The 22,690-nt window shown below is 45.0% G+C and overlaps 1 protein-coding gene across 12 annotated transcripts in view; it reads left to right on the top strand.

Moving 5' to 3' along the window:
* LOC110509751 (uncharacterized) overlaps positions 1-22,690 on the top strand; it is a 98,936-nt gene that overhangs the window by 67,764 nt on the left and 8,482 nt on the right. For 4 of the 12 annotated variants that reach the window (XM_090226971.1, XM_090226966.1, XM_090226970.1 and 1 more), the window contains exons 10-38: positions 45-242; positions 513-611; positions 793-891; positions 1,189-1,287; positions 1,914-2,111; positions 2,338-2,436; positions 2,726-2,827; positions 2,993-3,190; positions 3,678-3,776; positions 4,071-4,169; positions 4,681-4,779; positions 4,967-5,059; positions 5,214-5,286; positions 5,476-5,496; positions 6,740-6,863; positions 7,002-7,065; positions 7,167-7,279; positions 7,708-7,932; positions 8,176-8,330; positions 8,522-8,733; positions 9,599-9,803; positions 10,768-10,864; positions 11,149-11,377; positions 11,530-11,658; positions 12,872-12,991; positions 18,143-18,227; positions 19,776-19,850; positions 21,626-21,757; positions 21,869-22,024. In XM_090226971.1, the coding sequence (XP_090083097.1) occupies positions 45-242; positions 513-611; positions 793-891; positions 1,189-1,287; positions 1,914-2,111; positions 2,338-2,436; positions 2,726-2,827; positions 2,993-3,190; positions 3,678-3,776; positions 4,071-4,169; positions 4,681-4,779; positions 4,967-5,059; positions 5,214-5,286; positions 5,476-5,496; positions 6,740-6,863; positions 7,002-7,065; positions 7,167-7,279; positions 7,708-7,932; positions 8,176-8,330; positions 8,522-8,733; positions 9,599-9,803; positions 10,768-10,864; positions 11,149-11,377; positions 11,530-11,658; positions 12,872-12,991; positions 18,143-18,227; positions 19,776-19,850; positions 21,626-21,757; positions 21,869-22,024 (3,697 nt within the window). The remainder of the gene's footprint in view (positions 1-44; positions 243-512; positions 612-792; positions 892-1,188; positions 1,288-1,913; positions 2,112-2,337; positions 2,437-2,725; positions 2,828-2,992; positions 3,191-3,677; positions 3,777-4,070; positions 4,170-4,680; positions 4,780-4,966; positions 5,060-5,213; positions 5,287-5,475; positions 5,497-6,739; positions 6,864-7,001; positions 7,066-7,166; positions 7,280-7,707; positions 7,933-8,175; positions 8,331-8,521; positions 8,734-9,598; positions 9,804-10,767; positions 10,865-11,148; positions 11,378-11,529; positions 11,659-12,871; positions 12,992-18,142; positions 18,228-19,775; positions 19,851-21,625; positions 21,758-21,868; positions 22,025-22,690) is intronic. The other 8 variants (XM_090226972.1, XM_090226968.1, XM_090226965.1 and 5 more) reach the window with 3 other exon arrangements.

Here is a 22,690-nt window from a genome sequence, read left to right as displayed (position 1 = left end):
CTCTTCTCCTTTCTATCTCCCGGTCCTATCTCTCTCCCCTCCAGAATGGCCTGTCCCCCATCCACATGGCGGCCCAGGGTGACCACATGGATTGTGTGAGGCAGCTCCTTCAGTACAACGCTGAGATCGATGACATCACGCTGGACCACCTGACCCCTCTACACGTGGCGGCCCACTGTGGTCACCACCGCATGGCCAAAGTACTGCTGGACAAGGGGGCCAAGGCCAACGCACGCGCACTGGTCAGCAGCTCTTAAGTGTCCTTCTATTTCTCTATACTGGTGTTAAGGGTGAGGTGTACTGTAGCTGTCCATTGGTCAGGTATACTGAGCTTTTATAACTGGGTCACGTTCAGTAGGCACAAACAGTAGAAAACATTATGAAATATGAATGATGGTTGTTATTGGACAAGTTCAGGCAGGACCGTCTCCATTTCTAAATGCTTTCTCCCATTTTGTGCGTACCGAACATAACTCTACGCTGAATTAGTCAAATGTTGTGACTTTGTTCAGAATGGGTTCACTCCCCTCCACATTGCCTGTAAGAAGAACCACATGCGCTCCATGGACCTGCTTCTGAAACACTCTGCCTCCCTGGAGGCCGTCACAGAGGTGAGATAACACTCTTTTGAAGAGCAATGGATTTGGTGCACTACTGTTTCTAATTGTTGTAATAGTTTGCTGCCAGTTATGCCATTACAAAAGGTCTGAAAGTGAGAATGTAGGCTTAATGGAGGTGGATTTATATAACACCTTCTCTCTCTTCATGTGCCCCCCCCCTCCCCTTACATAGTCTGGTCTGACCCCCCTGCATGTAGCAGCCTTCATGGGCCACCTGAACATTGTGAAGAACCTGCTCCACAGAGGTGCTTCTCCCAATGCCTCCAATGTGGTGAGAGGCCACCCCTTTATAACCTTTATTATTGACACGGAGGTGAAATATCCAGCGCTCTCTGATGGACTTATCTTATTCTTATGTTGAAATGAACACCAGCAAAAGGTTATGATGGACAGGTATCTGGTCCATGCATTCATATGGATTGGATGACTAAAGCCTGTTCTCTGTGTGTATAATGTGATATTTTAGTTGATGTGTGTGTGTTATTGATGTTGCATGGCCTAGTCCTGTGTTTAATGTCAGAGTGGTTGTGACAGGCTATGTGACCTCTGACCTGTGTTTGTGTAACAGAAAGTGGAGACGCCCCTCCACATGGCTTCCAGGGCAGGCCACTGTGAGGTGGCTCAGTTCCTGCTGCAGAACACAGCCCAGGTGGATGCCAAGGCTAAGGTACGGTACGCACTCTCAAATACACATCTATGAGCATTCAGCATGTTTTACTACAAACTCTGTCCTGGTTGGAATACACATTCAAAACCACCAGCACATGGTACATGTCAGGGGAGCATATTTGGTTTTAGAAGTGTGTGGGGGGGGGACATAATTATAAGTTGGATAAACACTCCAAGCAGCCTACCCAACTGGTCGGAGGTGTCCACATGGGGGGGACATAATATAAGTTGGATAAACACTCCAAGCAGCCTTCCCAACTGGTCGGAGGTGTCCACATGGGGGGGGACAAAAATGCAATTTCAGAATGTGGGTGGGACATGTCCCCCCCTCCCCAGTGAAAGTGTATGCTGTTGTTACTGTTACATGCTGTTACTGTTGCATGCTGTTACTGTTACATTTATGCTGTTGTTGTAAAGATAGTAACTGAAGAGAAGAATATATATACATATATTTAAATTCTTCAGTTACTATCTTTACAACAGCATACACTGCACAAATACCTTAATGTTACTGCTAGCTAAATACAATTGGCTACACGTATTTCATTCCAATCTCTGTTTTTCCTCACTATATCTCTCTCTCTCTCTCTCTCTCTCTCTCTCTCTCTCTCTCTCTCTCTCTAGGATGACCAGACCCCTCTGCACTGTGCGGCCCGTATGGGACATAAGGAGCTGGTCAAACTGCTCCTGGAGCACAAGGCCAATCCTGACTCGGCTACCACCGCTGGCCACACCCCCTTACACATCGCCGCCCGTGAGGGACACGCCCACACCACCCGGATTCTCCTGGACGGGGCGGCCCAACAAACCAAGATGACAAAGGTTCTCCTTTGATTTACCGACTTTTCTTTCTCTCGCTCTCTCGCTCTCTCTCGCTCTCTCTCTCTCTCTCTCTCTCTTTTCCTCACCCTCTCTCTCTTTCTATCTCTATCTCTCTCTAACCCAATTTTTCTCTGAAGTTCGTTCCTCTCACTCCTAATCCCTTCACACCTCACCTCTTTTAGTTATCCTGCTCATGCTGAATCTGTGTGTTTGTGTGTCCAAGCAGAAAGGCTTCACTCCTCTCCATGTGGCCTGTAAGTACGGCAAGGTGGACGTGGTCGAGCTGCTGCTGGAGAGAGGAGCCAACCCCAACGCGGCTGGAAAGGTAGAAAAACACACTGCAACACAACACGGACTGTCATGTGCTTTTTTATCTGTGCTAGGCATACTTCTCAGTACTGTGACCCACCTAAAAACTATGGAACTCTCCTGTGGCCCGACTAACAAATAAACCTTGTATTCTAAGTACTGACCGGCATTTATCACAGCCCAAAAGGAATCAGCATGTCCCACCATTTTAGACATCATTTTTCATTTTAAACATGCGCCCACAAAGGCAGACTGATATTCTGTGGTTTAGATAGCTAGTGACAGTAAGTGTGTGTGTGTCCAAGCAGAACGGCCTGACTCCTCTACACGTGGCCGTCCATCACAACAACCTGGACGTGGTCAAGCTGCTGGTCAGCAAGGGAGGCAACGCACACAGCACTGCCCGGGTAAGAGGAACGATGTGACACACATGCCGCTCACACATAGCGGTACTAGTATATCCCCCTTCCAGGTTCATTGGTAACTAGTGTAAACTATGATGAATACGACCCACCAATTGATGATCCAGTGTATTACCCCCAACCCTGCTGACTCCCTGTGTCTGTCTCTAGAACGGCTACACTCCTCTGCACATTGCAGCCAAGCAGAACCAGATGGAGGCGGCCGGCTGCCTGCTGCAGTATGGAGCCTCTGCCAACGCGGAGTCCCTCCAGGGGGTCACACCCCTCCATCTGGCCTCACAGGAGGGCCAGCCAGACATGGTGGCCCTGCTCATCTCCAAACAGGCCAACGTCAACCTGGGGAACAAGGTAGTGGACTGGAGAGAGGAACAATACATCTCAGGAGGGTTTGAGGCGTTCAGGGATAGCTAGCTGAGTTGTACAGGGTTTGAGGCAAGCTTTCAGGGATAGCTAGCTGAGTTGTACAGGGTTTGAGGCAAGCTTTCAGGGATAGCTAGCTGAGTTGTACAGGGTTTGAGGCGTTCAGGGATAGCTAGCTGAGTTGTACAGGGTTTGAGGCGTTCAGGGATAGCTAGCTGAGTTGTACAGGGTTTGAGGCAAGCTTTCAGGGATAGCTAGCTAAGTTGTACAGGTTTTGATAGACCCATGGTAAGATAAAGTGTTGAGGGCTACAGGGCAAGATGTTTCAATCACTGGGTCAAACCGGTAACCGAAATTACCTACTAGTATGCGTGTTTTGACGGTGCACTGTGACTTAGACTGACTCAGAGCTGGTTAGTGAACAGACTGACCAGCAGCCTACTGTATTCCTCCTGTTCCCTCCCGTGTCTCTCAGAATGGACTGACCCCTCTGCACCTGGTGGCCCAGGAAGGTCACGTAGGGATAGCAGACACCCTGGTCAAACAGGGGGCATCAGTCTACGCAGCCTCACGGGTAAGACATGCTGCATGATGTCAACCACAAACCTCAGAATACAGTGTAGAAAACAGAAACGTGTAATGTACACTTTTCTGTTATATTCAGTGCGGTTCAGTATAAGCAGTACGATGCACCACATGCTATGACGACATGCCATTTCCAATACCTTCATACAGCATCCACACTCTCTCAAATTTCAATAATATTTTACTGGCAGGACTGTTCAAGGTACAACAGAGCCACCAAGCTGTTTATAATGAGGCCACTGAAACACAGCCAACCCCCCCCCCCTCTCCATCTCTCTTTCAGATGGGCTACACAGCGCTTCATGTGGCCTGTCACTATGGCAACATCAAGATGGTGAAGTTTCTCCTGCAGCAGCAGGCTCATGTGAACAGCAAGACCAGAGTGAGAAGCTGCCGCTGCTACTCTCCTCCCTACACGTGGCCTCTATTAGTGTGGCTCTGCCCTGTCTCACGTCACCGCCGCCTTCAGGCTGCTGTCACATCACTCCCATTACATTAGTTTGGACATGGAATTTCTATTGAATAATGGCATGTCAATGTCAGCAGTCTTGGTAAGAGGGTTGCATTTACCTGAACACCTTTTTCCCGTCTCTCTCTGTCTCTCTCACTCTGTCTCTCTCACTCTGTCTCTGTCTCTCTGTCTCTCTCTGTCTCTCTCTCTCTGTCTCTCTCACTCTGTCTCTCTCTCGCTGTCTCTCTCTGTCTCTCTCTGTCTCTCTCTGTCTCTCTCTGTCTCTCTCTGTCTCTGTCTCTGTCTCTCTCTGTCTCTCTCTGTCTCTCTCTGTCTCTCTCTGTCTCTCTCTGTCTCTGTCTCTCTCTGTCCCTGTCTCTCTCTCTCTCTCTCTCTCTCTCTCTCTCTCTCTCTCTCTCTCTCTCTCCACCCCACTCTCTAGGTGGGTTACACTCCCCTGCACCAGGCCGCCCAGCAGGGTCATACTGACATAGTCACCCTGCTGCTCAAACACGGAGCCCAGCCCAACGAGATCACCACTGTAAGCACATCCTTCCAGTACACACTTCTCCTCTAGTTCTGCTCTTCCCTTACTCTCTTCTCTTCTCTTCACCTGTTCTTTATCTGTTTGCTTTCCTCGACTCATTTCTTCCCTCACGCTTACATCTAAAGCCTTCGTCTGGCGTCTGATCTGTGTATCTCCTGTCTGTCTCTGTTCTCTGTGGTAGAATGGGACCTCTCCTCTGGGCATTGCCAAACGACTTGGTTACATCTCTGTCATTGATGTGCTGAAGTTGGTCACCGAGGAGGCCGTTTCCGTGGTGAGCAGCACTTCTGGTTCACATGGTTATGAGTATCTGTGTGTGGTGTGAAACTCTGAGCTACAGCACAGTATCATGTTGACTGGAATTACATATTTGAGCATGTCAGTTGATATCACTCATTTCTCTCTCCTTCTCTTGACGTTTTTCACAGATCACCACAGAGAAACATCGGATGAGTTTCCCTGAGACAGTAGATGAGATATTGGATGTTTCAGAGGATGAGGGTAGGTTGGGGCACTCAAGACACGTTCATTTTTAGCGTTTAAGTCTTTCTGTAAAAAATAGTACTACTGCCTGTCCTGTGTTTTGGTTGTGATAGTCAGCCCAGGTCCAGTGTCATGGAAGAGGACTGAAGTCTCTGTTTGAACCTAGATGACGAGCCTAAACAATGCCTTTTCCATTTGTTTTTGTAGGTGTCGCAGCGCTAACGTTAGGTAGGACTGTGTCTTTACCTCTGCTTTGTCCGGTCGTTCGGTGGCTCGTAAAATTGCGCCTCCATTGCAAGGACTTTCTCATTCTCTAATCCCCTTTACAACCGTCTCTCTCACTCAATAATGTTTCCTGCTATCCTCTTCTCTACATCCACCCAGTAGCTCTCTCTCTCTCTCTCTCTCTCTCTCTCTCTCTCTCTCTCTCTCTCTCTCTCTCTCTGTCTGTCTGTCTCTCTGTCTCTCTGTCTCTCTCTGTCTGCTCAATGTGAACGACCATGTCAGTGTTTCATTGGCATGTGATGTGGTCATGACATTTTCCTTTACCAGTGTTAACAACATCTGTCCATGGACTCATCATTGACAGGACTACATCAGAATTTAGAAAGTAGAAATACTGTAGAGCAAGAGAAAAATAGAACAGGAAAAAAATGTTCTGCCACTGAGGGATCCAGTCCTGCGGTGCTTAATTGATCAACAGACTAATTACACAGATACAACTCCAGCTGAGAAGCACTCAAAGATCAGCGCAAACACAGTGACTGTGTACACCCATATGTAACTGCTTGTAGTTACAGTAACCAAGGCAATTCTCTCCCATACGGAACTCTCTAACGGGCATGCTCACTATGCTGTGACCAGGTGCCATGCTATGTACCATGCAGTGTGTGTTCTATTCTGTGTTGTCAATCGTACTGTTTTTTCCATTGGTCTCCATTGGTTGTTGTCAGTTTGACTCCATTCCGATCCGAAACTGCTTGGGGATGTGACTATATATGGTAATGGTAGGTGGAAAATGAAACAGTCTAGACCACATGTGTCAAACTCATTCTACGGAGGGCTGATTGTCTGCGGGTTTTCACTCGTCCCTTGGACTCGATTGAGGAATTAAGGTCACTGATTGGTGGGGAAGTCTCCTCACATGGTTGTCTGGGTCTTAACTGAAAGGAAAAGCCAAAAACCAGCCGCCACTAGCCCCTCCATGGAATGAGTTTGACATCCCTGGTCTAGACCTATCAAGTCATTTTTCTCTTTTCTCTTTCTCTCTCCTTTCTGCGCCTTTGTTTTTTGTTCTCTCTCTCTCTCTCTCTCTCTCTCTCTCTCTCTCTCTCTCTCTCTCTCTCTCTCTCTCTCTCTCTCTCTCTCTCTCTCTCTCTCTCTCTCTCTCTCTCTCTCTCTCTCTCTCTCTCTCTCTCTCTCTCTCTCTCTCTCTCTCTCCATTCCTCTGTCGTCGCTCTGTGCTCTGCAGGTGATGAGTTGCTGGGGATGGATGGTGCTCGGTACCTGAAGCTTGACGACCTCAAGGACCAGGATGATGATTTCCTGTCCCCTAAGAAGACCCTGAGAGACTTTGAGGGCGGCCTGGGCACCACGTAAGTGACAGCGCCAGGGTCGAACTGAACACTTTGTGTGTCAGAGTCCAGTCATCTGAGGATAATGTGAGGGAAATGATTTTCCACCACATTACTATTTGGCCCTCTCACTTTTTTATTTTTATTTTTGTGGCGCAGGCCCTACTCTCCTGCAATTCCCAGAATCCCATGCGTGTCCCCTGAAACTGTCCTGCTTGAGGGGGTAAGGTTCAAGGATTTATTCATTTATCTCATCAAATGCAATTGTCAATGCTGATGATTAGATTGTGCTCTATCTTTCTTCCTCTCCCTCTCCCTCCACAGCACACCCCTGTCCCCTTGCCTAAGGAGTATGATGAGGACTCTCTGATCCCCAGCAGTCCTGCTACAGAGACCTCCGACAATGTTAGCCCAGTGGCCAGCCCCTTACACACAGGGTCAGTTTACTACCTCCACAACCCTGTTCCTGGAGAGCTACCCTCCTGTAGGTTTGTCGCTCCAACCCCAGTTGTAACTAACCTGGTTCAGCTTATCAACCAGCTAATTATTACAATCAGGTGAGCTGGATTAGGATTGGAGTGAAAACCTACAGGACGGTAGCTCTCCAGGAACAGGGTTGGAGAGCCCTGCTCTACAATGCTTACGCACTGCAATACCTACACACCCTATTATACACAATGCCAAGACATTACATAATGAATCGGCATCTTATTTCCTATTTCTTCCATTCAGTGTGATTACAGTTCTTTAACGAGGTCACTATGACCGTTTGTGATTGAATTTGACCAGGATGAACTTGAGTTGAGCACGGTTGGATAGTTATTCTCTCAATAATTAATGGTGGTTCTCATTGGTTGCCGGTCAGGTTCCTGGTCAGTTTCATGGTGGATGCCCGGGGGGGCTCCATGCGTGGCAGCAGACACCACGGGCTGCGTGTCATCATCCCCCCTCGGACCTGTGCTGCCCCCACCCGCATCACCTGTCGTCTGGTCAAACCCCAGAAACTCAACACCCCACCCCCGCTGGTAGAGGGAGAGGGCCTGGCCAGCCGTATCATCTCCCTGGGGCCCTCCAGTATGCAGTTCCTAGGGTGAGTACGGGCGTGTGCCCGCTTGCGTGCGTGCTTGCATGTGTGTGTCTGTATCTCTGTATGTCTGCTTGTTTGTCAACCTGTATTTGATTGGGCAGTGAGGACCTTGCATTTCTCTTATTACCCAGTGGCAGTGATAGTGGTGATTGTAACAGTGTAGGAGCAATCGTACAGTAATCGTAATAGATTCCAATAGTAACAGCATGTATAGCATTCTGATGTAGAGTGGTAATATCTCTATAGGCCAGTGATAGTGGAGATTCCCCACTTCGCTTCTCTGGGTCGAGGGGACCGGGAGCTGGTGGTTCTGCGCAGTGAGAACGGCTCTGTCTGGAAGGAGCATCGCAATCGCTATGGCGACGAGGTGCTGGAGACCATTTTGAATGGCATGGATGAAGGTCAGTGTAACGATGATAAATGTCACCCCTCTACAGTAGAGCCGTGTTTATGTACTGTTATGTCTAAGGCCTCGTATGTAAGCGACAGTATATCATTTTACTGTAACAACGATGTTATACACACAAAAATATATGTAACTCATTAACATAATCCTTACCCCTTTCTCTCTGCCGCCCCTCTCCTTCCTCAGACCTGGAGAGTCATGAGGACTTGGAGAAGAAGAGAATCCGCCGCATCATCTCCACGGACTTCCCCCTCTACTTCGCTGTGGTGTCCCGCGTCCAGCAGGAGAGCGACCTGATTGGCCCAGAGGGCGGTCAGCTGGCCAGCATGCTGGTCCCTCATGTCCAAGCCATCTTCCCTGAGACAGCGGTCACCAAGAAAGTTCGACTGGGGCTGCAGGTGAGGAAGAGGAGAAGGACGAGGACGAGAGGGGGAGATGCCTGCAGAGCGATGCCTTACCTTACCTACTGGGTTATGTAAATAGAAAGGCAGTTTTTCATGTTGGCTCCCTAGGAGTGAATATGCTTTCTGCACTGCTCTTCCAAAGACCTAGGGCTGTATTCAATCAACTTTGATTGAATGGGACATTTTGTCAGGTAGCTGCTCTGTTCAGCTCACTCAATCAGTGCTGTCTGCCCTGCCAATCATGCAAGTTTGGCACCGCAGCAACAATGGAGCTGGCTAATGCATAACACTGACTACAGCATATAGTAACTGGCAGTCAGGAGTGCTGACTACCTCCATATATTTTTCCACGACCAAAGATTGTGTTGTTTTACTTCTTACTGCGTCCATTTGTCCCATATCTCCTCATTATAATTTTGAAATGTCTGTTGTCCTTTGATTTAGATGTTTTGTATGTATGAATGTGTTTGCTTTGTTTCACTATTGTCTTTTTAGTTTTCTCCCAACTTTCATCATACTTCAGTTCCCTGAGCTAAATTAACTGATATTCAAATGCGCATGTCACTTGGTTTGGTTTTACGTGCATGATTGTTTATCCATCTGTTAGAGGTATGTTCAGGTAGGCCTATGTATTATGTTGTAACAACATGTTTTTTTGTCTTAATAATAGTTTGTTGACTATGTTCCAGAGGGCGAGTAATGTGAGAAAAAGTTAAGGGTTTTCTGTTGTATTTTTACCTTACGTTATTGTTCTTATTTTTGTCTCCCCTTTTAATACATCACTTGTCCTTTCTTCTCTCTATCCCTTTCTCTTTTCTTTCACTCTTTCTCATCTCCCGTCTCTCCTCTCCCTCTTCAGGCTCAGCCTATCCCAGACGAGCTTCTGACTCGACAGCTTGGTAACCAAGCGACCTTCAGCCCAGTGGTCACGGTCGAGCCACGACGACGCAAGTTCCACCGGCCAATAGGATTACGCATCCCGCTGCCCCCGTCTTGGAGGGAGAGTTCACGTGACGCTGGGGAGGGGGACACCACCAGCCTGCGCCTCCTCTGCAGTGTCATTGGTACGGGCATGCATGGAGTTTACTTTATGTCCTTGACATCTGGTTCATGGCAAATAGCATTAATTGTCAACATAAGTGAGTGTTAGGACAGGGGTGAAGGGGACAGAACTAGTGCTGAAAGCTCCACACAGTAGTGAGTAAACCGGTAGTACAGAAGGGGGCTAATCACACACCCCTGGGGTGTTCAGGATCAGCGTTGCGGAGGTGTTGTTCCCAACCCTCACCGGCCTCGACCGGAGCATGGGGGGGTCTCAAGCAGTGAAATTATTACTAGTGTGATCATTTTTTAATTATGCCCAGATCATGAGGCCACTTGATGATGTGAGGCCTGAGGCAACTGCCTAATGGTAAGTCAGCCACTTTGTGTAATTTAGCCTATTAAACACAAAAATTATGTTTCAAGTGAGAATTAATGCCAAAAAATACAGGAAATTATTGCCTACACCCAAATGTTTTTGAGCAAAAAAGTAGTGTGTAGTTCCAGTTGGTAGCTACACCACTACATGGCTAAAAAGTAATTAACTACTGAAAACACTACTTAGATTTGAATTTAGTTTAACTACCACCAAGCTACTGCAAAATGTAGTTACATTTCTAGTTGAACTACATGTAGTTCACTATTCCCCAACACTGATTCTCACATAAGTATTCCTCTTGCCCAAGTGGGATACCACAGTGTGTAGTGTAATGGCTATTCATTGTCCGTGTATCTGTTGGGGCGGTATGTCAATTGTAGGAGGTCTACGGTGTCTGGTAAGGTGAAGGTGATATGGCACTGGACTAGCCTCTCAAAGCACTTCATGATGACTGACGTGAGTTCTACGGGGACGATAGCATCACGTGCCCAGACAATCTTGAATGAAAGAGAGTTGGGAAAAGTAACAGGCCATTGAGGGGAAAGACAGAGATTGAGAAAGTGGAAGTGTATAAAAAAAGAGAGATGAAACAGCCCCTTGTCTCCCAGGTGGAACAGCACCAGCCCAGTGGGAGGACATCACTGGCACCACCAAGCTGATGTACACCAACAACTGCGCCAACTTCACCACCAACGTCTCTGCAAGGTGAGTCCTAATTCACACCCTCCTTTAGATGTTATACAAAATGTATGAGGAAGAACACCAGTATACTAATTTACCCTGTGCATAATAACCATTTGCAACCTCATCCTGTGCCAAACCATATTGAGTTCCATCCGCTTACACTATGCTACAGTCTTTAATCCATTAACTGTACACTTCGACAGATAAAACAGATGCACACACACAAACAGCCACCATCTCTATCAACTATCCCTCAACCTTCTCTGTGCGTCATCTCTCCCCCTCTCCTCTCCTCCTCTCCCCAGGTTCTGGCTGGCAGACTGCCCACGCACAGCTGAGGTGGTGACCTTCGCCAACCTGCTGTACCGGGAGCTGATGGCCGTGCCCTACATGGCCAAGTTTGTAATATTTGCCAAAATGAACGAGGCACGCGAGGGCCGCCTACGCTGCTACTGCATGACCGACGACAAGATGGACAAAACCCTGGAGCTGCACGAGAACTTCAGCGAGGTGGCCCGGAGCAGGGATATAGAGGTCAGCAGGGGTCAGGGGGCGAGGGGTTTAGTGTGTGTTTCAGTAGGTTCTACTGTCTTTAAATATGTTCACATAACTCAGACATTTGTGTGAATAATCCATGGAAGTCAATGGAGGATTTTTTTCTCTCGTGACTCTGTCGCCCCCCTCAGGTGATGGAGGGCATGCCTCTGCACCTGGAGTGCTCTGGGAACCTGGTGCCTGTGAGGAAGGCCACTCAGCAGGCACGCAGCTTCAGCTTCCAAGCCTTCAGAGATAACAGACTGCCCGTCTCTGTCAAGGTCTGTCTCCCTCTCATTGTCTATCTCTATTTTTGCACTGAATTGTGATTCAGTCGATTTAATTGAAGTGTCAGTCTGTCAAGCTGTCTGTTGGTGTATTTGACATGTTATTCAGGCAGGTTTTGCGTTGAATCGACCGTCGGTCAGTCGACAGTCGGTTGGTCTTTTCGATCCGGTCTACATGTCTGTGTGTCTGACTGACTATCGGTGTTTCTGATATGTCGGTGTGTGTCTGTCATTTTCTTTCAGACATGTTTGTGTGTTCATCTATCTGTCCGTCTATCTCTTTAACTTTATATATGCTCATTACAATTGTTGTGTTCCTTCTCCCATCTCTATCACTCCCATCTCTCCATCTGTTTCAAATCTTGTCCTTTTTTTGTAGATCTGTTCAGCCTATCTTTCTATCTTCCTTTACCTGTGTGTGCATACCTGAGTTGCAGACAACACTTCTCTTTCACAGACCACCTGTCTATCTGTCTGTGTGTGTGTCTGTACGTGTCTGTCTATACATCTTGTCTGCCTAACCATATGTATGTCTGTTTGTCTACCCATATCTGTCTGTGTTTTCTGTCTGTCTGTGTGGCTTTTGAGTGTGTGTGACGTGCGCTTCCATCTTAGTCAGTCTCAGACGAGTGCCTTGTGAAGTATTCTCCATCGTGGTGTACCTGCCGACTCTACCTAGCTGTAACTGTGTGCACGTCCTTTAGCTCTTTCACCTTCTTGCCTGCCTGCCAATCTTGTGGCCTGCCTGTCTGTATGTCTGTCTCACTGTCTCTCTTTCTCTCTCTCACGGTCACTCTGTTACTGTCTGATCTGACAGACGCCCAGGTAATTGTGCAGGTAAATCTCTCTCTCTCTCTCGCCTGCCTATGGACTGCTTCCATCTCTTCCCTCTGTGTTTCTGCTCGACAGACCACCACTCTGCAGGTTATCTAATTCCCCCTTTTCTCTCTTCTTCTTCTTCTTCTTCCCTCTCTCTCTTTTTCATTACATTTCACCCTATCCTCTTTATCCTTCATATCTGTTCTGCTTACCTCTTCTTACCTTTGTCATTCTCTCGTGTCTCTCTTCCTCGAGTCCACCTCTTCTGGTCTTCCTGTTCCTCTTTTTCGGCTGTCTTTCTCTTTCTTTCCCTTGTATCTCCTCTCTCTCTCTCTCTCTCTCTCTCTCTCTCTCTCTCTCTCTCTCTCTCTCTCTCTGTGTCTATCAGGTCAGAGACAGCAATAAGGAAGCCTCTGGGTTCCTTTCTTTCCTGCGGAAGTCTACCAAGTATGAGGATGCACAGCACGTGCTGTGTAACCTCAACATCACCATGCCTCCCTGTGTCAAGGTACACACTCATGAATGCACACACACAAACACACACGCACACACACTCCAACTCACTCTCTCACGTTCCGAACTCCCACATAGTGAAACCATATTTTCACATGTATTAAATTTAGAGTTCACATGTTTACACCACCTTTTCACATGTGAGGAGAATAACATGTTTTCACCTCACATGTGAATTGCAATTTTACATGTGAAATTTGCTGTTTCACATGTTAAAACGTGTCACGTTCTGACCTTTTTTTCCCTTTATTTTGTCTTTATTTAGTGTGGTCAGGGCGTGAGTTGGGGTGGGCAGTCTGTGTGTTTTTCTATGTTGGGGTTTTGAGTTCAGCCTAGTATGGTTCTCAATCAGAGGCAAGTGTCGTTAGTTGTCTCTGATTGAGAATCATACTTAGGTAGCCTGGGTTTCACTTTTGAGTTGTGGGCGTTTGTTTCCATGTGAGTGTTTGTTGCCACACGGTACTGTTTTGGTTTAGTTCGTTTCACGTTTATTGTTTTGTAGTGTTCAGTTTATGTCTTTAAATAAACGTTATGGACACTTACAACGCTGCGCATTTGTCCTCCGATCCTTCTCGCTTCTCCTCCTCAGAAGAGGAGGAATGACGTTACAAAACGTTAATGTGAAAATCAGATATGCAGTTTCACAAAATATAACTTTTGGAATTTGCAGGTTCACATGTAATAAACCTGTGAAATTCTCACTTTCACATGTGGAATTGCATTTTCACTTGTGAAAAACATTCACCTGAAAATTACATTTGCGTTTCGCATGTAAGAAATGTTACATTCCCCAGCTAGAAAACCCAAAATGTCACTCAAACAGAAGGGGGAACTAACAAAGCGTCACTGACCAACAAAAACAAAACGGGTGCGGTTTTAGGAGAGGTTCTGACAGGCACAAGTCCACTGAAAGTTAACTAGCAACAACAACTGGAACCTAAAAGATACCCAGTGCAGTCACTAAATATGCTTCAAAGTAATACATTCTTCAAAGTATTTTTATTTAAGTCGTTTTTTGGGTTATCTGTACTTTATTATTTATATTTTGGACAACTTTTACTTTTTCTTCACTACATTCCTAAATATTTTTTCTTACTCAATACGTTTTCCCTATCACCCAAAAGTACTCGGGACAGGAAAATGGTCCAATTCACACACTTATCAAGAGAACATCCCTGGTCATCTCGTCTGCCTCTGATTTGTCGGACTCACTAAACACAAGGGATGCTCGTTTGTAAACTATGTTCGAGTGTTGGTGTGCCCCTGGCAAATTAAAAACCACTAAATTGGTGCCATCTGGTATGCTTAATTTAAGGAATTAGAAATTATTTTAACTTTTACTATTACAATTGATATTTAAGTATATTTTTGTAAATACATTTACTTTTTATAAAGTATGTTTAAAACCAAATACTTGTACTCAAGTAGTATTCAACTGGGTGACTTTCAATTTTGCTTGAGTCATTTTCTATTAAGGTATCTTTACTTTTACTCAAGTATGACAATTGGGTACTTTCTCCACCTCTGAAGAAGGAGCAAACAACAGGAAAACCCACACCAAACTCAAAGACAGAAGAAAACCAATAAGTGGATCCAAATGAAAGCAGGGAAGATCAGACAAAGGATTGCTTGTCTAGAACTCAAAATGGGGCACGCCAACTAAAGGTGTTAACTCTCTGTATCTATCAAGACCGCTGGAGCACTGGGCCAGCCACTCTTAAATATCACCTGGGCTAGCACAGGTGAAACACCTTCCCATTAACGAGATGGCAACCATCACAGGTGTAACACATACTGACTAACGAGGTGACACCAATCAGTGCGCCCCACATGCTAACGAGCTATACGTGCTAAAGTCCAACTCAAAGCATAAATGGAAAAACCAATACTCCACATTTAGTGATATCAAATTTGCCGTTTCACATGTAAGAAAACTCCACATTTACTCCAATGTATGTAAAAAAGGTAAATGTAAATAGACGCTGTATAGCCTAAAATGTCATTTTGATATCATGGATGGTCAGCCCTTGCATCCATAACATAGTACCGGTATATGGATTTGAGATTGGTTGCATTTCACCAGCCCATTCCCTCACCTTTTTACCAAAACTGTGGCTGGGAAAACACTGTGTTAATGATTCAGTTAAGGCAATGTTTCCCAAACTCAGGACCACAAGGGGTGCTCGTTTTTTTTTTTTTTGTCCTAACACTACACAGCTGATTCAAATAATCAAAGCTTGATGATTAGTTGATTATTTGAATCAGCTGTGTAGTGCTAGGGCAAAAACTCAAATGTACACCGAGTTTGGGAAACACGGAATTAACCATTTCCGCTTTACACACCTTTAATAGGGCAATAGTGTTATTATATGGTGAAATCCTCTAGTGAATGAGTTACTTTGGTGCCATTTATATCAAGCAAAACTTCTGAAGTTGAGAACAAAATTCTTACTATTGCAAACAAAAATAATGATATTGAAAGCAAAACATAAATACAAAAGTATTGATATGAAAAATAAATATTGCAAGGAAATAATTTATAAATGCGAGAGCAAATTGCAAATGGACGCATTTTTGTTTGGTTATGTTAGCCCGGCCTTTGCTTTCGCAGCCTTTTTTTTACAGTTGCTCATTTTGGCACATTCATTCCAGAAACAGAGCACCCTGCATCCCACTGCTGTTTTGCCTCTGAAGCTAAGCAAGGTTGGTCCTGGTTGTTTTGTATGGGTAGGACTACCAAGGTACAGAAAAATTACAAAATGAGACGACATAAACCAGTGGTTCTCAATCCTCTCCTCTGAGACCCCCAGCCGGTTCATGTATTTGATCTATTTCAGAACACCTGGTTCAACTTGTCAACTAATCATCAAGCCCTTGACTAGGTGAATCAGGTGAACTAGTTCAGGGCTAAAACAATATTGTGAAACGTCTGGGGGTCCCCAAGGAGAGGTTGGAGAACCACTGACCTAAACCGGAACAACCATCTCAGTAATGGGTGCAATAAGTCTGACTGCTAACAGATTGGATTTGTTTAGAAAAATGTATGTTATTTATCTTTGTGTAGCATAAAATCTACCTCCAAAAAGCATGCAGGAAAATATGATAATTTTGGGTTTTTGAGAGTGTGTGATTATTGTACCTTTTATATTCAGAATATTGGGTACAAAATTTTACCATTTATACTAGATTATCTGCACATGTACCCTAAAAGGTACCAAACAATACCATTTGAAATCATATGTGTACCTCTGAAGGTATTTTATATTTTTGTACCACTAGGAACAATGCAATATACCCTGACCATACCCCTTTTTCTAAGAGTGTAAAGTCATTCATTTTATGGAAATTATGAATGGGGTGTTTTTATGCTTTAATGTTGCTATTGATTGATTGGTTCTCAGTCGACAAAGGGTGTTGCAATATCTCCTGGGAAGCTCTGTCTGCATCCTTCTCAGCTGATCCATGATCAGTTGAACTTCGAAGGCTTAAAAAAGACCAACATTAAATACAGACTGTAAAAGATACCGTATCTAAAAAGAGACTAGTCAGACTATTGATTGGCGGTTCAAAAGCAAAGATGAACTGAATATTTTTATGTCCCATTGCTAATTCAAGCAAAATAGTTGATCTCAAATACAGTTTTGTTTCCACTAAGACAGTACAATGTAATAGTCACAAAAGCAGCACAAGAAACCACATGCAAACATTTCCTTAGACAACCTTGGGAGAAATGCATGTACACTGAACAAAAATAAAAATGCAACATGCAACAATTTCTAAGATTTAACTGAGTTATAGTTTGCATAAGGAAATCAGTTAATTGAAATAAATTAACTAGGCCCTAATTTATGGATTTCACATGACTGGGGATACAGATGTGCATCTGTTGGTCATAATTCCTTTAAACAAAAAGGTAGGGGCGTGGATCAGAAAACCACTCAGTATCTGGTGTGACCACCATTTTCCGTATGCAGCACAACACATCTCCTTCACATAGAGTTGATTAGGCTGTTGATTGTGGCCTGTGGATTGTGGCCACTTCTCTTCAATGGCTATGCGAAGTTGCTGGATAATGGCGGGAACTGGAACACGCTGTCTTACACGTTGATCCAGAGCATCCCAAACATGCTCAATGGGTGACATGTCTGGTGAGTATGCAGGCCATGGAAGAACTGGGACATTTTCAGCTTCTAGGAATTGTGTACAGATCCTTGCAACATGGGGCCGTGTCTTATCATGCTGAAACATGAGGTGGCGAATGAATGGGACGACAATGGACCTCAGGATCTTGTCATGGTATCTCTGAATTCAAATTGCCATTGGGAAAAAAATGCAATTGTGTTCGTTGTCCGTAGCTTATACCTGCCCATACCATAACCCCACGGCCAACATGGGGTATAAAGCCGGACTACAGACAGATCAAGACCCTGGTGAGGACCACGAGCACGCAGATTATCTTCCCTGAGAAGGTTCCTGACAGTTTGTGCAGAAATTCTTTGGTTGTGCAAATCCACAGTTTCCTCAACTGTCCGGATGACTGGTCTTAGACATCCCGCAGGTGAAGCTGGATTGTGGCGGTCCAGGGCTGGTGTGGTTACATGTGATCTGTGGTTGTGAGGCTGGTTGGACATGCTGTCAAATTCTCTAAAACGACATTGGACGCGGCTTATGGTAGAGAAAGGAACATTCAATTCTCTGGCAACCGCTCTGGTGTACATTCCTGCAGTCAACATGCCAATTGCATGCTCTTTCAAAACTTGAGACATCTGTGGCATTGTGTGACAAAACTACACCTTTTAGAGTGGGCTTGTATTGTCCCCAGCACAAGGTGCACCTGTGTAATGATCATGCTGTTTAATCAGCTTCTTGGTATGCCACACCTGTCAGTTGGATTATCTTGTCAAAGGTGAAATGCTCAATACCAGAGATGTAAACAAATTTCAGCACAACATTTCTGAGAAATAAGCTTTTTGTGCGTATGGAAATTTTCTTGGATCTTTTATTTCAGCTCATAAAACATGGGACCAACACTGCATGTTGCGTTCACATTTCATATTTTTGTTCAGTATGTTTCATAGATAGCAGTACCCATATCTAGTCAGTGATGTGTTTTTTTTTGTTACTGTGTCCATTGTGTGTGGTCCAGGTTGTTGGGAGTGAGGAACGGAGGCGAACTCTGACCCCGTTGGCCCTGAGGGAGCGCTACAACGCTCTGAACGAGCCCGGTCTGGGTAAGTCTTGTCATGCCTTTTCAGAAGCCCTCTCCCTAATATACAGAAGGAGACAGGGCTTGAATGTTTCACCCCTACTCCCCTGCTTCCCAATCTATTACGCATGAGCCTTGGATGCAACACAGTGCTCTACTGAGCCCCATAATACACAGCAGTGCGATGATGGCGCCATATTGGTTATGTGCCAAAGATTAGCTAATACCTAGACATCCAAACAGCTCTATGGACTTAATCGCTTCCAGAGTCCTGGTAACATTAGTACTGAATTACCTGTTATGGTTTGCATGGCGCTGGTGCTGGTTGCTCCACTGCGAGTCCTGTTAGCATGGCGGATATTTAGCATTTAGCTTAGCGCTGGGAATGGGCAGGTCCTTGCAGTGGAGCCAGACAGAGGAGCCCTCTGATTGGCCCATGGTAGATGAGCCAAGATGGGAAGGAGTGCTCATTGGTTACATGGTGAAGATGAGAGCTGGGCCTTTTCTGTCTATCTGAGCACGGCGCTGCTACCTTGCACCTCAGTTCTCTATGGTTATGTTGTTCTAACAGAAGGGACTGGTGTCTGAATGAATTTCTTCTCTACCTACCTCTAACCTACCCTGCCTATAGTCTGCTAACACATAAGGATTGTATGTGCAAAAACACAATACTCTGGGTAATACATATTCCCTTCAACAGACCAGTGCTTTTTGTCAAGGTAAGTTTGCTATTATCTCTTTTAATAGCAACTGATTTTAGTGGGTTTGATATATTGGATAATGTCCTGTATTGAGTAACTTGAACAAATCTGTAAAAAACGAGACCTTTTTTGTGCCGTACTGTTTGCACCACTTACACAGTGTCAGTCGTGTAGTTGTGATTGAGTCCTACATTTAACCCTTACACAGTGTCAGTCGTGTAGTTATGATTGAGTCCTACATTTAAACCTTACACAGTGCTCAGTCGTGTAGTTGTGATTGAGTCCTACATTTAACCCTTACATAGTGCTCAGTCGTATAGTTGTGATTGAGTCCTACATTTAACCCTTACACAGTGCTCAGTCGTGTAGTTGTGAGTGAGTCCTACATTTAACCCTTACACAGTGCTCAGTTGTGTAGTTGTGATTGAGTCCTACATTTAACCCTTACACATTGCTCAGTCGTGTAGTTGTGATTGAGTCCTACATTTAACCCTTACACAGTGCTCAGTCGTGTAGTTGTGATTGAGTCCTACATTTAACCCTTACACAGTACTCAGTCGTGTAGTTGTGATTGAGTCCTACATTTAACCCTTACACAGTACTCAGTCGTGTAGTTGTGATTGAGTCCTACATTTAACCCTTACACAGTACTCAGTCGTGTAGTTGTGATTGAGTCCTACATTTAACCCTTACACAGTACTCAGTCGTGTAGTTGTGATTGAGTCCTACATTTAACCCTTACACAGTACTCAGTCGTGTAGTTGTGAGTGAGTCCTACATTTAACCCTTACACAGTACTCAGTCGTGTAGTTGTGATTGAGTCCTACATTTAAAGTAGATTTAAAGTTCTGAAGTTATCTTTTTTTCCTCAGCTACAGTCAATGTCATGGAGAGGACCGAGCTCAAGATCTCCCTAATATCCGAACAGCTGGGATTGAGCTGGGCAGGTCAGTGCTCCTGTACAGGGCTGTTACTCCCATGTGGCTCAGTTGGTAGAGCATGCCGCTTCCAATGCCAGGGTTGAGGGTTTGATTCCCACAGGGGACCATTATGGAAAAGTATGAAAATGTATCCACTCACTACTATAAGTTGCTTTGGAAAAGAGCCTCGACTAAATTACTCAAATGTAATAATGTACAGTGGGGCAAAAGAGTATTTAGTCAGCCACCAATTGTGCAAGTTCTCCCACTTAAAAAGATGAGAAAAAAAATCCAGAAAATCACATTGTATGATTTTTAATGAATTTATTTGCAAATTATGGTGGAAAATAAGTATTTGGTCACCTACAAACAAGCAAGATTTCTGGCTCTCACAGACCTGTAACTTCTCCACTCGTTACCTGTATTAATGGCACCTGTTTGAATTTGTTATCAGTATAAAAGACACCTGTCCACAACCTCAAACAGTCACACTCCAAACTCCACTATGGCCAAGACCAAAAAGCTGTCAAAGGACACCAGAAACAAAATTGTAGACCTGCACCAGGCTGGGAAGACTGAATCTGCAATAGGTAAGCAGCTTTGTTTGAAGAAATCAACTGTGGGAGCAATTATTAGGCAATGGAAGACATACAAGACCACTGATAATCTCCCTCGATCTGGGGCTCCACGCAATATCTCACCCTGTGGGGTCAAAATTATCACAAGAACGTTGAGCAAAAATCCCAGAACCATACGGGGGAACCTAGTGAATGACCTGCAGAGAGCTGGGACCAAAGTAACAAAGCCTACCTTCAGTAAAACACTATGCCGCCAGGGACTCAAATCCTGCAGTGCCAGACGTGTCCCCCTGCTTAAGCCAGTACATGTCCAGGCCCGTCTGAAGTTTGCTAGAGAGCATTTGGATGATCCAGAAGAAGATTGGGAGAATGTCATATGGTCAGATGAAACCAAAATATAACTTTTTGGTAAAAACTCAACTCGTCGTGTTTGGAGGACAAAGAATGCTGAGTTGCATCCAAAGAACACCATATCTACTGTGAAGCAGGGGGGTGGAAACATCATGCTTTGGGGCTGTTTTTCTCCAAAGGGACCAGGACGACTGATCCGTGTAAAGGAAAGAATGAATGGGACCATGTATTGTGAGATTTTGAGTGAAAACCTCCTTCCATCAGCAAGGGCATTGAAGATGAAACGTGGCTGGGTCTTTCAGCATGACAATGATACCAAACACACTGCCGGGGCAACAAAGGAGTGGCTTTGTAAGAAGCATTTCAAGGTCCTGGAGTGGCCTAGCCAGTCTCCAGATCTCAACCCCATAGAAAATCTTTGGAGGGAGTTGAAAGTCCGTGATGCCCAGCAACAGCCCCAAAACATCACTGCTCTAGAGGAGATCTGCATGGAGGAAGGGGCCAAAATACCAGCAACAGTGTGTGAAAACCTTGTGAAGACTTACAGAAAACGTTTGACCTCTGTCATTGCCAACAAAGGGTATTTAACAAAGTATTGAGATAAACTTTTGTTATTGACCAAATACTTATTTTCCACCATAATTTGCAAATAAATTCATTAAAAATCCTACAATGTGATTTTCTGGATTATTTTTCTAAATTTGTCTGTCATGGTTGAAGTGTACCTATGATGAAAATTACAGGCCTCTCTCATCTTTTTAAGTGGGAGAACTTGCACAATTGGTGGCTGACTAAATACTTTTTTGCCCCACTGTATGTATAGTCTACTTAGTTACGTATTTGATATACTGAATACAATTTTCTCTCTCTCAGAGTTGGCACGGGAGCTGCATTTTGGTGTGGATGACATTAACAGAATCAGGGTGGAGAATCCTAACTCCCTCCTGGACCAGAGTTCAGCCCTGCTCAATCTGTGGGTTGGCCGGGAGGGCAAGAGGGCCAAGAGTGAGTGTCTGTCTGTCTGTCTGTCTGTGTTACTACAGTCCCCCACCTCTTCATTCCTTAACTTATTTTCCGACCCCTCTCTCTCCTCTCCTTCCTCTTTCCTTCTGTCAGTGGAGAGTATATATGTAGCTTTGAAGAACATTGACCGTTCAGACATTGTGAGTTCCGTGGAGGGCCAGCCACAGGCAGGGGCCGGGGCCTCAGAGGAGGGGGCCTGCAGACTGGTTGACCACGACTCCACCATGCTCTCCCCCAGTGTTATCAATGGTAAGAGACACATACAGAGAGGTGTGCGTACACATATACACACACACACACACACACAGGGGCGCAACTTTGGTTTTAGAAATAGGGGGTGGGACAATTTTTTTTTAATCCCACCAATCAATGGAATCAATAGTATGTATATACCACAATTGCCCCTGGTAATGAAAGGGGTTAAAACAAGATCAATGAAAAGACCATTACTCTTCCCAAGTGTATGGGTAACACAGACGGAACCATATCTCTGTTGCTCTACAAGAGATCACGGACACAGGTCATCCACAAGTTATTAGGCATCCAATTTTCAGAAGAGGTAAGTGGGCTGCATGGTTGATTGCTGCGGATGATTCTCAAGGGATTTTGATTAGGGTCTGAGAAATGATGCCATTTCCATCATAAACCAGTGATATGTCAGCATCTAAGCATTTCCTTACTGCATTTTGCTGACAGACATCGTTTCAGTTTTACTGTTCTGACACCTCATGCTTTAGACCTGAACATAATGGTCTCACATGACATTATACTTGAAGACAGATGTTTTTTGAATTTGCACAGTCCTATACATTGAGTTAATGAGGATAGGCTAAAATATACATCTTAACTGTGTTTGGGTTTAAGCCTGGTATATGGATGAGTTGGATATGCGTGGATGTGTGTGTGTGTGTGTGT

The sequence above is a fragment of the Oncorhynchus mykiss genome, chromosome 29 (assembly GCF_057628025.1).
Source record: "Oncorhynchus mykiss isolate SJ-2025 chromosome 29, ASM5762802v1, whole genome shotgun sequence".
Lineage (NCBI taxonomy): Eukaryota > Metazoa > Chordata > Actinopteri > Salmoniformes > Salmonidae > Oncorhynchus > Oncorhynchus mykiss.
This window is presented reverse-complemented; position numbering and strand designations above follow the sequence as displayed.